The following is a 14,500-nucleotide window of genomic DNA, read 5'->3' as shown; positions in this document are numbered from 1 at the left end:
TATCGACGACCATCAAAGCTTAACGTGAACTCCAAAATTGCCAAGAAAAAAGTGTCTGCAGTTTTGCCTCCTGCAGGCTCTGAAGCAGAATCTTTTCCCCTGCTTTTATCCGAATTACTGGGGGCCACTGATACCCCCTGAGCATATGGCGGGGTACCCATGTTTACGCAGCATTCTCCCTGTGGACCTGTGAGTCTCGGTGTCTGACATTCCCTTGGCATAAGAAAGTCATTCGATTGTATTAGGGCTTCCTTTACATTTAGCAATGCTAAATACTGAACTACAAATAAGGTCCCAGACTGAGGAACTGCGTGCAAGGAACTTAACATATCTGTGTGGAAACCCTCGCTGCCTCCCGGCCAGCAGAGCAATGCCCCATAGCCCATCAAGTTGGCAAAGGCACAGGGCACAGGGGGCACCCTGAGCACACCACTCCCGGCACACTGCCCCTCAGCACGCACACTGAGATAGACGCCACAGAGACTCCCCGCCTAGCGCTGTCCCTGAGAGGAGGCGGCCAGGGTAGGACGCAGGCATAAGGCTCCACCTGGCACCAGACCCCGCAGTGATATACTGACCCTAGCGGGTGGGTCATTTGCCATTTTCACATTAGGCAAAGCGGGAAAGGCCAGGCGCTGGTGACCCTCCTGGGCTCGGGGCACAGCAGCTGCACAGTGCCAGACATGGGAAACAGGTGCATAGCAGGCGGCCAAGGCTTGTGGCCCGTCCAAGGAGACTCGCAGCGCCGACGTCGCAGTCCCACTGTGGCGCGACGTGGCACCGGCAGCGTGGCGTAAGCGCACCCTAGCGCACGTGGCACCGACGCCAAAGACACACACCCACTTGAGGTGCTCTTCTCCTGGCTTGGCCTCTGAATTAGTCCTCCGGGGTGGGGCGGGGGAAGGGCAGAGCAGGCCAAGCCCCAGAGCGCGTCCCCCTCCCGCGCCCGCGCCCGTGCCCAGCCGCCCCCTGCCGCCTGCCGAACACAGCCTGACGGGCACCCACAGCTGCTGACCCTTGCTCGCCTGTGCCCCAAGGGCAGGCGCATCTCACAGTGGTGGGGCACAGGGCTGGGTGCGAGCCAGGGGAGCGCAGGGGGGAGCCAAAGGCGTGCGGACTCCTGGCCACCAAAGCTCGGACCCCTCGTGCCCCAGGGCCCCACCTGTCGGGGCGGAGGGCAGTGGGGAGAGAAGAGCAGGTGACATCAAGCGACATCAAGGTCGGTGTCGGTCCCCGAGCGGCCGCGGCCGCGAGGACGGCCCGGCAGCATGAGCTGCTTGCGCCAATGGCCCGGCCGCCTCCTCCGGGGCGACACGGAGGGTCCGCGCTCTGCCGCCAGCGCGGCCCCGCCCCGCGTCCACGCTGCAGAGAGCCGAGGCCAGAGGGCGCCCGCGCACTGGCCCACGTGCTGCGCCGACAGACAGGGAGCCAGAGGCAGCGCAAGCCAGCAAGGGAGCCAGGGCCTTCTGCCACCACCGCGCAGCCCCCGGCCCCCAGCTGGGACCCGGACCCGGAAGGACCTCGCCCCAGGAGAAGGTGCCCGAGGCCCAGAGGGTGGGGGAGGCGTGGTCCGTCCGGGGAGACCCCGTGGCCCTGGGACCGCCCTGGGGCAGGGCTCCGGGCGGGGGTGCGGGGCCGGGGTTGCGGCCCGCGAGGGCGAGAGGGGGGCGAGGCGGGGACCGCGGCGGGGGTCGGGGTCGGGGTCGGGGTCGGGCCTGGCTGGAGAGGCGCCTACAGGCGGGAGGGTCGCAGCGGGGTGGGTCTTAAACCGCGCTGTCGCCCCTTTCGCCTTCACAGGCGGCGGAGATCCTGGCCGTTCTCCCCCAGCCCTCGGCTCCTGCCCCAGTTCTCCCCCACCCCCAGCCGCGGTGCCACCCTGGTCTGCGCTTGGCGCCCTTCGCTGCTCCCGGTATCAGCCTGGGCCGGCTGCAATGCAGGCGATGGTGATGGCGATGCTGCAGGACTGGTGCAGGTGGCTGGGCGTCCGCGCTCGCCAGAGGCCTGCTCATCCAGGGCTTCCCGGAGGACTGTGAGGAGGCCGAGCTCCTTCAAGCTGATTGGAGAAAGCATAGCGGTGCCAATATCAGCTTTATTCTGTAGAATGAGTGTTGCCCTGAATCAGCTATGTGACCCTGCCTGCCCATTAAATGGTGTGCTCTGATGTCGTAAATAGGAGTGTCAATTGTTAGATCAACAACAGGATCACTGTGCACTTGCTCCCCATGTATGACCTTTGTGCTTAATGTGTTGCACTATGAGAATTAACGGTAAAAGTAGTATTCAAACGGTACTCTATACTTTGTGTGCCTGTGTGGGTGCAAACTGCTGAAATCTTAGTATAGAGTTGATCTGTATATAATCAAAAATGATCTTAATGAAGAATGAGATGGGAGAGGGAGTAGGAGTAGGGATGGTTTGGGGGTGGGATGGCAGATATGGGGGGGAAGAACCGCTGTAATCCAAAAGCTGTACTTATGAAATTTGTATTTGTTAAATAAAAGTTTTCTATAAAAAAAAGAAATGTAGCAGTACCATTTATACCACTACATGCTTATTTCCATTTGTCATTCTTTATATTTTTCCTTTTGAAAATCTGAAACATTATGTATCATTTACTTAATATTTATTATTTATTTTTCAGTACAACAAGAAGGCAAATATTTAAACATGCATAAACACAAACACTACATGCAAATAAATATTAGACATTTTGTAAACACTTCAAAAAAGGAGTAGTGACAGGCGCCAGCACTGTGGTGTAGTAGGATATTCCTCAGCCGGCAGTACCACATCACATATGGGTACAAGTTCTTGTCCTGGCTGCTCCACTTCTAATCCAGCTCTCCGCTGTGGGCTGGGAAAGCAATGGAGGATGGCACAGGTAGTTGGGCTCCAATCTCTCTGCTAGATGAGAGGGCTTCTCTGTCCCATTCTAGGGACCCCCAGAGCAGTCACCGGCTCTTCATTTGGATTTTCTTTTGCCGCCCCCCGCCCACCGTCTGTCTCTCTTTCCATCATTCGCTATAAGGCTGACTTTCAAATAAATAACTCTTCAAAAAGCAAATAAAATGGAAAGTCCACAGAAAGGCACCCCTCTCCTAACAAACGTGGTATTTTTGAATGATTTTTAAGACAATTTCATCAGCACAAAGAATTCATGGCCACCCCATGAACTGGTCTGCCTGTGATTCTATCCTCCTACCTTTTCCCTTCCCTTTCCTGATTGGTTACTTACTTTCACTCCTCACTATGGGCCAGACCCCAAGTCAGGACCCCAGGCCTAAGCTCTTGCAGGCTTTGTTGGAAACTCGTGGCCAAACATTAAAACGGGAGTTAACTGGAAGATTTTGGGAAACTGCTGCGGGCGTGTGCCCGTGGCTTGAGGCAGTAGCCATGATCCGTGCATCTGGGAGAAGGTTTTACAAGCTGCCCAACGGCAGGCGGTGAATGCCAACACAACTGCCCCATACACTGAGCAACTGCTGGAGACCATAGCCGTTGGCCTTAACCCCAATGTGACTGTGAACTCTGGGTGGCAATGATGTTTCCATTTTAAGTACAGGGACTGGGACAAATGTTCCATTCTAGGGTGGAAAGTCGATAGTGCAGAATTCTGTGCTTGCTAGTGGGGACAAGGGTTATACGGTGAATCTATGCACCTTCTGATCTTTCTGGTGTGAACCTAAAATTGTACTACAAAAGTAAGTCATAGGGGGCTGGTGCGGTGGTGCAGTGAGTTCAGCTGCTTGCGTACAGTGCCAACGTCCCATATGGATGCCGGTCTGAGTCCCACTTCTGATCCAGCTCCCTGCTCACCTGCCTGGGAAAACAGCAGATGGCCCACGTGCTCAGGCCCCTGCAGCACCAGGTCGCATGGGAGACTCAGATGGGACACCTGGCTCCAGCCTGGCCCTGCCCCAGCCATTGCAGCCATTTGCGGAGTGAACCAGTGGATGGAAGAACTGTCTGTCCCTCCCCCTCTCTCTGTAACACTTTCAGATAAATAAGCTTAAAAGAAAAAAGTCATATACACACAGACGTACCCTCACCTAACAGTTTCTTTAATGGCAAAAAAAAAAAAAAAATCCTTCCCTTCAGAAAACGAGGGAGCTACTCAATTGGGCAGCTGACTCATTCCAGGAAGGACAGCTGACTCATTCCAGGAAGGAAGGGGACGAGCAAAACATTAACCATCACGTCACTAAGTCCATGCTATCCTAACTCCCGTCTTTTCATTCTCTGTTATAAAGTCACTTAGATAGCTAAGAGTGAAAACCAGAACTCTCAGCAACGACACTTAGAGAACTTACTCTACCCTTGCAGTACGGTCAGAATTCTTTCAAGTGAGGATCTTAATAATCAGATGTAGTTCTTAGACTTTTGTACTGAAATGTGCATCCACCTGGGGAATGAACCAGCGGATTGAAGCTCTCTCTCTCCCTCTCTCTCCCTTCTCTCTCTGTCTGTCTGTCTGTCTGTCTTTCCATCATTCGCTATAAGGCTGACTTTCAAATAAATACATCTTCAAAAAGTAAATAAAATGGAAAGTCCACAGAAAGTCACCCCTCTCCTAACAAACGCGGTATTTTTGAATGATTTTTAAGACAATTTCATCAGCACAAAGAATTCATTTCACTGACTTTTCCCAAATACACTTTAAATAATTGCATATTTATTGCATGAAATGTATCCACAGAACAATTTGAGGTGTCATTAAATGTAAAATGTATACATTACAAGAGGAAACCTATCAGAATTAATCATTCTTCAGAGGAATGTGCATCTAAAATTCCACATTCTCACTGATTAAAGCTGAAAAGCAAAGCACTCTAGTTATTTTATGTCTGAAGACAAGTGAGATCATCAGACCATTACATAACAACGTATTCTAATTACAAAGGGAAACCTATCAGAATTAATCATTTCTCAGAGGAATGTGCATTTGAATTCCGCATTCTCACCTAATATCAAAGTGGAAAAGCAAAGCACTCTGGTTACTTTTGTCTGAAGACAAGCATTGAGAAACTTAAATCATTACATAACAACTTATTCTAATTAAATTATCATAAAGTAATAATTATCGTCATCACGAACAAATCAATTTTGTTTGTTAAGTTTGTTAACCAAATACTGGCAATCAACACTAAGGCCAGGTGTTATTTACTGGTGGACCAGAACTTCCTTGAATGACACCTTGATGTCTGTGTGGAAAATGACAAAATCAGAAATCCACAGCTTAGCACAGATATCTCGCCAGGTATCTTAATTATGTGTCCCAGCTTAGCTTTTTTCAAACACCCAGAGGTGAGTTGCTTTTAACTATGCTTGTAAGGCCTTAGAGTAGGGTCTTTTTGGAAACAGCATTTGCTTATGAATTGGCTCCATACCATAGGGAGGAAATACAAGACAGTGCACAGGTTACAGTTTGTCTTCTTTACTCCTTCAAGGAAGGACGATGTACCCTCTAGAGGGAGCTCTGCCTTCTGAGACCGACACAGATCCGCTGAGGCCAAACCGAAAACCCTGTCATCCCTACTGCTACACGTACATTGACCGGAGGAGGGAGGAAACTTCACCATCACTACCAAAGAGCCAGAGTGTTATACACGTAACCCCTCCACTGCTGCTGATCACATTACTGTTTAGGGTTCAGGGGGGCAAGAGAAACATGGTCTTGCATTTCACAAACGAACTAGTGACAAAGAAGATGTGCTTATATCTGCGAGAACTTGAATTAGTGTAGCTAACGTTGGACTTTCAGACAGAACTTGAGTGGAAGTTCCTTCTTCAGATTCATAGAAGCAGCATGGCTTGCAGAGATTGTTGAATACTCGCCAACTCTTGCTGTTGCTCCTTCAAAACAAGGAAATGCCGATAATCATTACACACATTTCTGCAAGTGAAATATCCCTCGGCTCGCATCAATCAATCCTTAGATTTCAGTATTAAACACAGACTGCTTACAGTTGCAGCAATAATTTTGTTCTTCAAGATGTCAATTTCGTTTTTGAGCTTCTTTTGCTCATCAGTAAGCAGGCTTTGCTGGCTCAGCTCCAAGTCGTTGATACCCTAAAACAGAAACTCGGGTTCAGTCAGAAACCACCACACGTGGCTCATGTTCTAAAAGGGCAAACTGAAATTTCAGGAGTAACACTCAAATATTCAAATGAGCTCACTTTTTATTTCAAATAAAGAATTGTGATGAATATAGGCAACAAAAGCACCCGCTTGGAAATTTCTCAGAAGTCAGATTTGAGGGCGATGCTGCCACAGGAGGTACAAGAGTTGTACAATGAGTTGGGGAAAATGGGCAGCTGAAGAGTTAAGGGGAAGATGGAGCAGAGACAGAGAAAGACTGGCAGTCCCATGTCAGGTTATGCCATAATTTTTCACAGCTAATGACCCACCCACTACCACTAGTGCTCCACATAACATGAGTTGCTCAGAGGAAACTATAAACGGTTTGTTAAATGTCAGCTTCGCGTTCAGGAAAATGTATCGTAGAGTATGTTCTGAATCTTTCTTCATTCAACAAACAGTGAAGCAGCACATACTAAGAAAATGTACCATGTCGAGTGCTATGGTGTGATACGATCAATGAATACACCGTCTCCTCCATATCCCCGTGACAGGAGCAAGCATCCACGCCGAAACAGCACGATTATCGAAAGGAGGGGAAGGGCAACATGCTGCGGCCACACAGCTGAAGACCGCCAGTGATTCAGTTGGCCAAAGAGCAAGGTTTCAATAGGCAAGGAAAAAGGAGGTACACGTCCTCTCCGGAAAGAACCTAGGCAAAGCCTGGAAGCAATGCTGACTTCCTTCAGGGAAAGCCATCAACCTACAGGGGTGAGAGTCAAGAAGGAATGCAGCAAAGGAAGCTCTCAGAGGGTGGGTCAGCTTGTTCAGGGGTGGGGGCGTCCTTGAACCACCACTCGTTTACAAGGGGGAAGCTACAGGGAGGGCTGAATGAGAGAGTGGGCCTGTGTCTTTGGAAGGTGGTACTGTAAGACCTCTGAAGGGAGGATGGCAGATTCAGAACTCAGGTGAGGATACAAGCAAGGGAGATTAAAGAAAGCAATGAAAGTGCCACCACCGAGGTGGGTAAAAACTGCAGGGGACACCGGCCGGGAAGGATGCGGGATTTGGAAGACGCCAAAACCTAGTGCCAAACTTTCTACCCTAACTTTGGTAATACCCAGCGCTGACATTTAGAAGGTATCTTTCTATGCGAGTCTTCACCCCGATTCCCAGATGGACAGCTGGGGAACATGGGAGTTCCATGTCTCTCCACTTGCTAGCTCCTCTTAAATGACCACTTTGTAGACAGAGAATTCTAAGGCCGGTCAAAGATTTATAGTTCAAAGCTCCCTTGAGCAGTTTGCAAAAAAACCATCTCAACCTGTCTAGATGAGCGACGTTTTAATAAGCAGCATCACAAGACTCTTAAAAAGGACATCCTGGAAACAAGACTGCATTGGTTCCTGAACCATGCATACCTGCGGGAAACAAAGGTCAGTGTCTGGGCCATCTCTTACCATTATTATGAAGAAAGAACTAAAAGTGACTGTGCCATAAGTATGACAAGATGAACCTCACAGGACATGGTACAAAATAATGGGTACTCAATGCTTACACTTGCTACTTGCTCGATAACAACCAAAACAAAGTCTGTAGAATATCCAGAAAAAAGACATCTGGAAAGGACTGACTTCCATCCTACTTTCCACTGCGTTTACTGCTGATCATCTAAAAATCAGTTGTTCTGCATGAAAGCATGAGAATTGAACATGTTAACAAGCAATCAATACTCTATGAGCACAAGATGCATCTTCCTTGGCAAATTTACAATTTAACTATTCCTGATTTAAATACAGCCCTCCAATCCTACCTGCTTCCCTACTCTCCCCCCCTCCCCGCCGAAATAAAGACCAGTATGGAATTCTAAAATGGAAAGTACATTCACTGGCTGCCTTAAAGATGGAAGAATCAATTGAAAGATGCAAAAAGAATAAGAGTCACAAATATATATAATGAAAAGCTATTTTTCCGTAAGTGTGGAAAGAACCACACTGTCTTCTACCACTACATGCACATGGTATTTCTCAAGAATGCATTGTATTACCAAACACAACTGACCTTTAAGAATTCCTCATACAGGTTCTTAACTGTAGTCAGCGTCTCCATTTGAACATTTTTAGCTTGCAGGAAAAGCCTTCGGTGGTCGTGAAGCATCCTCTACAATATTTTTAAGAAGGGATAAAAGTCAGATAAATCTTGACATGTAGAAAACATATACCAACCGACGCTAAGTTTTAAAGACCTGTCTTTAAATCAATACTTGCTAACGAGTTCTGCTTTAACAGCTTTTGTGAACAAATTTAATTGCGTGTGTTCAACATTTCTACACCAAGAACACACACTAATTCTTTCTTTCAGTCATTGAGTGGGAAGCAATTTCCTTTTAACATACGCCTTAGTTCTTGATTTCAAAGTCCACAGAGACTCTTCTCAATAATCAGTCTGCCATGCACTGGTAAAATCCGTACAGTAATCCTACCTACCTAACAGATATCACGTGAGAAACAGTGTTTCTTACCAATATGGAAAGCGTGTATACACTCCTGTTCATTCTGACATGCACATAATGCTGGCCGTCCTGTTCCCTGACCTGCACTCCAGCAGTGCTTTTGTCCTCTCCCCCACCTGCTGCACACTTGTGCAGTCGGCCCCTAGATTTTGTTATTCCTGGTAAGCTTACTGCGTACACAATATAAATAATAGTGGAATTAGGTTAGAACTCTACACGTCAGGTGCCTTTCTGAGCCATCCAATGACATCATCCCCTAAATCCCTCATTTAATCTCAATGCGTGTCTGAGAGTTAAGTCCTCACCTTAGGCCTCCATTCACCAAAGAAGGAAATCGAGGCAGAGAAACACTTTTCTCGTGGCTTCACAGGTAGCCACTGGTCGGACCAGAGTTGGAGCCACCAGACACCCTGGAACCACTGTACCTTAGTGTTTCTCCATTTTTCCCAACATGTAGCCACGATCGCCCAAACTTTGTGAGTCACTCACGTTGTACCACAGCTGGGAAATCTCTTGGGCCTCACATCATCAAAAGGAACAACTTCTGCTGTCCAGTAGCCCATCCCTGTGGCACCGATTTCCTCAACCCCACCTTAAATTCCACAGTCTGTCACTGTATCTCTGGCCCTGAAGACAGACCTCGCCCCTTTTCTCCCTCTGTCATTGTGCTTGGCTATACCCCAGTCTTGGAAAGCCCACCTCCCTACCTGCTGTGCTACAGTGACCACAGCTGGTATCGCTTGAAATTCACGATCACCATGACACTAACCTAACTTGGACTTGCAATGCTTCTCGGTAACTGTATTCCACTAGTCCATTCAGCAGCCCGCATCCAGGAAGTATTCCTTGCCTTCTCCCCCTACCCCCAAAAGGCAGTGACTGCTCCCCCCACCCACGCTCACGCCTGACTGATGACCTAACAAGCTCACCACAGCCCAAAGGGTCGTGCAGTCTCCCATCATCGCCCCTTCCACCCTCCTTTGTCCATCTGGGCTCATGAGCTCTCATTTCTCTCTGCAATTTCTGCATGAACTGTTGCTACTGGAGACTTTGGCTACAACCGAGTAATCAGTTAAGAGGCCTAGCCTGATACCAACAGTTAGTCTTTCCTGCTGTTTCGCGGTTTTCCGCACACCCGTGTCCCACTCTTCAAAGAAAGTCAGGAACTGCCGAGAATAGCTGTAGCGGATATTTTGCCTGTAAAACATAGTGATGAGCACAGTCGGATTTCACAATGACATGGAAAATTCAACATACGCAAACAAAACCTATTTGACACGCTTTTTTAGTGCAAAGGGAGAAGGGGACAAATAGTAGCTGAAAACTTCTCACGGGAACACAGAAGGAGAAAAGTTTTGTTCTCATTGCCGAGGTGCTTGTTCCTAACTGACTGGTACAGAAGCTGTCTCACACACTTTACCTCTTGAAGCAAGAGGAGGATTGGGTGCACCGTACATTTTCCAGAATATTAATTTTATCTAAAAGTGTTTACATTCCACCTCCTCCTTCTATCATATGACGTGGAGAATCTCATATGGTATGTAGAATTCAATGAGGATATCACACCCACTCACCCTGGACAATTTCCAAACTAACTGCTTCTTCCTACTTGCACACCAGCGATATTTAAGCAACAAAAACAAAATTAACAAAATGTAGTCAAAATACACAAAACATTTACAATATGATTAGCTGTTTTTACATAACTGAATTATCACTGAGTCTCAAGTGACTAATGCTTTAACACATTTACATTTCAGTCAGTTATCGCATTTCCAGAAGTGTATATAACCTGACTGTATGGGAAGAAAATGTCGTCCTTACCTGAAAGGACAAAAACAAATCATATTCGTTGGCTTCTAAGTCGTGTGTGCGTGCACGTGTGTGTTTCTGATGCGTGTGCATGTGTGTGATGTACACAGAAGTTAGGAAACTTATCTACCTAAAGTAAAACTGAGGGGAAATAGCCTTTTCCCGGGAGTCACCAATGAATAGAAGATTGTGTAAAGTTCCCTGCACCAATAAACGCTTCAGAAACGATAGAGGGGCCGGCGCTGTGGCGTGGTGGATAAAGCCGCCACTTGCAGTACTGGCGGCCCATATGGGTGCCGGTTCGAGTCCCGGCTGCTCTGCTTCCAATCCAGCTCTCTGCTATGGCCTGGGCTGGGAAAGCAGTGGAAGACAGCCCGAGTCATTGGGCCCCTGCACCCGCGTGGGAGACCCCAAAGAAGCTCCTGGCTCGTGGTTTTGGATGGGCACAGCTCCAGCCGTCGTGGCCATCTGGCGAGTGAACCAGCGGATGGAAGGCCCCTCTCTTCTTTGCCTCCCCTTCTCTCCCTGCGTAACTCTGACTTTCAAACAAATAAATGAATCTTAAAAGAGAGAGAAATGATAGAAATGTTACGATTCAAAGGAGTCTAGCGCATTACCATTGCTCTTTTTGCACTTTCAAGATCTGCTCAAATTTCTCCTTGGTAGCGTTGGGAGAATTATCTGCATTCACTGTGCGCCTTCTTCTCTTTGCCGGAAGGGCCAACTGAACGTCAGCTACATGGAAGATAAATACTCACTGAAACTTAATGTGGAAAAGTACTCTGTACCCATATATCCAAATCAACATGGGAGACGTTGGCTCAGCAGTATTGGAAAGACATCTACAAATCCTAATACGGACACCGTTCCGAAAAGCAAGATTTACTCATCTTCTGTGAACACGTACGGGGCAATGCTAGTATTCCAACTCTAGTTGTTTACGGATGGATCAACTTTTAATTTAGGGACGAGAAAGAAGGACTAATCACGAAAATAGTTCCCGCTTGTGAAAATACGTACAAAGAGTCTCAAAACACGACTTCAAGTTCATGAGAACTTGGTTAAAAAGATCAAATTGTTTACACTTATGAGGTACCCTCAAGTTCAAAGGACACCATTATGCAGAATATAGTTAGCGCTAAATGGATAACACACACCAAGCATTTTATGCTTAGCAGCTCCATCAAAATGATAGAAAAATAGTTCAACACACAGTAAGATTGCTTTGAAACCACCAGGTAAATGATTCTTTTAGCTGAAGTTGACCGAGAGAGGCAATGCCTGTGGGCATGCAAGTTCCACGTTCAGCAAATAAATAGGTTCAAGGGTAGAGACTGTCCCCGAGCTTTGAAGAACACATTGGTATCCACTATTACTGTGTTTCTAAAAATTCTCAAACTACACGTAATGCTTCAGTAAGCATCGGATTTTCCCTCGGGAATCTACTGAGTTATTTTCCGTTACTCACAAGGGATCTGCAGGGCCATAAAAATATTCTAAACTTACTCTACCCATCCATACCAATCCATCTCTTGAGCGACTCCTAGAAGAACAGCTTTGTCCACACCAAAAGAACAGAGCGCTCAAAGCATACTTGCACAGGTGAGTTATCTCTACACAGGTGTCCAAAATTGGTTGGGATTCTTTGCTAAGGGTCCTCTCGCTAAAGGCTCTTGGCGAAGAGCCAGCAATTTACACGTTTTTACCAGTGTGGTCCTCTCAGACAGCTAGCGTAACAGACATTTCACACGGCACTACAAAATTTATGACTGTTTGGATCCAACTGCACCTCCTCAATAGCTAGAAAAATTATCTGAAATCTCTAATACTCAGTTTGTTGACAGTAAAACTGTGTTCCAGAGGACGCAATTTGTAGGCTACTCCAAAGAAAACATCAGATATCTGTAAAAAACATTAACTATATTAGTAGCATGAGAAATTAACATAGCGCATACTGTATATGTGCTAAAAGGAGATCTCTCCCCCCACCCCCCACTGTCTTTGAATGCATGACATTTCTACCTGGACAAAGCAACAGGGTCACTCTTACTCTTATCATCAGAAGACCGTCAGCAGCGTTCTTGCTTTCCGCATCAACAATCTAAAAAGCTAAGTAAGGAAACCTGTGAAGCTGAATCACTCACGACACTGACACAGAATCCTACATACGAGGAGACCAGTCCTGTAGTCCAGCGTGCAATGCTGTCTACTATAATGCTTTTTATGGTTTAGGTTGGTTGTTTGCAAGGGCAAATAGCTGAGAAAGCATACCTGTACGTCCTCGTGACACCTTCTGGGCGTCATCCCTGTGGAAAAGCCACATCAGAGATTTAAAACAAAGCTAGATAAAATGGCAGGTGATTTGGAAGACCTCTCATGCCACGTGTTTCCTACGGAATAGTTATTAGTGGGGCCAAAGGTCACTGTTCTCAATGTAGCTTAGGTGGCGGGCAAAACACACTTTAAACACATTACCCCACTTCCACTTCCAGCGCAGCTGCTCCAGCAGAAGCAGAGCTGTTCCCGTGGGGATCAATTCCTGGATTGCCGGCTGCGTTGAAATGAGGAGAAACACACTTGGTTAAAGGTGTAGCCAACGCGGAACATTTCTCAGGGAGAACCGTCACTCTCAGGGTGGGGTGTGATTCTCAGCCTCTTGGCCAGCAACCCCTCTGAAGGCAGACCTGCCAGGGGCATTCCTCAGGTGCAGGACGCTGGAATCGGGCCAGGGCCCAAGACCAGGTTACGTTGGCCTTTGTCCCAGGCCATCGGGGTCTGGCGCTCAGAAAGCTCTGCGCTGCACGTCAGACACGTGGGAAGTAAGGACGCGCAGGGCCAGGACAGCGGCCGTGGGAAGCCACTGGCACCCTGCCATGTGGTGGAAGCCTCAAGAGGGAACTGCCAAGTCTGCAAAGCCATTTTTCAGACTCCGGGCTTGGCGCGTCTGCCACGCGGTGGAGGCCAAAGGCAAGACCCGGGGACCGGGGCCGCCCAGTGTGCCACGTGCCAGAGATGAGCCCCGCCCTCCCCTGGGAAGGGCACATCCATAAGAGAAGCTGGGCCCCGGCCCCGCCCACCCTTTACCTTGGTGCCGCAAGTTCCAGGCTTCCAGATGGGAGGGTTTGCTTCGGGTCGCTGAAGCTTCCCGGAAGCGCTTCCTGCTCTCGGGCGCCATGGCGGGCTGCATGCTTCCACGTGCGAGTGAAGGCTCCCGGGCTAAAGGCATGGGGGCAGGGGACAGGAGTTGGGGGCCGTGCCACGGATGCCGCGTCATGGAGGCCAACGGCACCACCGCCTGGCGAACCTCCAGCCTCCTGCTGCGGGCAGGGAGGGAGGCACAGGCAGGGTTGGGCAGGACTGGGCAGGGGACCGCCACTCCCACGCTTCACACCTACCCGCAGTCCCCTGTGCCGCCCTCTTCCCATGGAAAGATCCCGGCTCCAGCACTGGGGCCTGCTGACGCGCCATAGGCAGCCCCCACCCCCAGGAGGCCTTCTGGTGACCCGAATGGCAGGCCCTGACCGTTGGCAGAGCAGTAGGGACACGCACAGACATCCCTGCCTCACCCCGGGTCCACAGACCCACAGCTCCCCCCCCCGCCCAACGCCTCCGACACCACCCTCCAAGGACCTCAGGAGTGGTCCAACCCGTGCCTGGAAGCCGCCTGGCGCAAGCCTGGGCCCCAGCCCCAGCCCCAACCCCAACCCCAACCCCAACCCCGAACTCGGCCTTTCAAGTCACTGCTCGCCCTCCCTCAGGGTCTCCCTCAGGCCCCGACAAAACACAACGCCAATGGGAGGATGTACCCCCAGACATCTGCCGGTCCGGCCCCACCCGGGAAGCCAATCCAGGTCCCCAAATGGCCGCAGAGCACCGCCCACCCCAGTCACTTGCTGCTGCCGCCTCCCCAGGGGTCTCACAGGCACTGAAGACAGCAAGATCAACGGCGACCCCCTCCGCAATGAGTTCCTCTCACACAGGGTTGGCTCTGGGCGGGCTGCGTGCTGATTGGTCAGCACAACGCCTGCGCAAGGCCGTCCCTGCGGAGCCACGCCCCTTCTGCCTCGCGGAAACCCCCTCTGCACGAGGGGGTGACGC

At 49.3% G+C, this 14,500-nt stretch overlaps 1 protein-coding gene and 1 non-coding gene across 5 annotated transcripts; one reads left to right on the top strand and one right to left on the bottom strand.

Moving 5' to 3' along the window:
* Nucleotides 1-1,393: 1,393 nt before the first annotated feature.
* LOC108176148 (uncharacterized) lies at nucleotides 1,394-2,521 on the top strand. Its single transcript, XR_011385498.2, has 2 exons — nucleotides 1,394-1,536; nucleotides 1,798-2,521. It is a non-coding gene; the product is annotated as an uncharacterized LOC108176148 (transcript).
* Nucleotides 2,522-4,650: 2,129 nt separating this feature from the next.
* LOC103346708 (synaptonemal complex protein 3) lies at nucleotides 4,651-14,446 on the bottom strand. Of its 4 annotated transcripts, none has more exons than XM_070066847.2 (9): nucleotides 14,323-14,446; nucleotides 13,487-13,618; nucleotides 12,878-12,953; nucleotides 12,674-12,708; nucleotides 11,020-11,137; nucleotides 9,688-9,787; nucleotides 8,140-8,238; nucleotides 5,965-6,069; nucleotides 4,651-5,853 (listed from the first exon to the last, which is right to left on the bottom strand). In XM_070066847.2, the coding sequence occupies exons 2-9, from the start codon at nucleotides 13,587-13,589 to the stop codon at nucleotides 5,794-5,796; spliced, it is 696 nt and encodes a 231-aa protein (XP_069922948.1). In that variant the 5' UTR covers nucleotides 13,590-13,618; nucleotides 14,323-14,446; the 3' UTR covers nucleotides 4,651-5,793. The 4 variants fall into 4 exon arrangements, with proteins under 4 accessions (XP_069922948.1, XP_069922949.1, XP_069922947.1 ...); XM_070066848.2 differs by having other exon boundaries at nucleotides 14,284-14,364; XM_070066846.2 differs by having other exon boundaries at nucleotides 14,209-14,323.
* Nucleotides 14,447-14,500: the final 54 nt, after the last annotated feature.

This window comes from Oryctolagus cuniculus, chromosome X, assembly GCF_051225735.1.
Source record: "Oryctolagus cuniculus isolate XC-2025 breed Fujian yellow rabbit chromosome X, ASM5122573v1, whole genome shotgun sequence".
NCBI classification, from domain to species: Eukaryota; Metazoa; Chordata; class Mammalia; order Lagomorpha; family Leporidae; genus Oryctolagus; species Oryctolagus cuniculus.
Note: the sequence above shows the minus strand (reverse complement) of the source record. Positions and strands in the feature narration are given on the sequence as shown.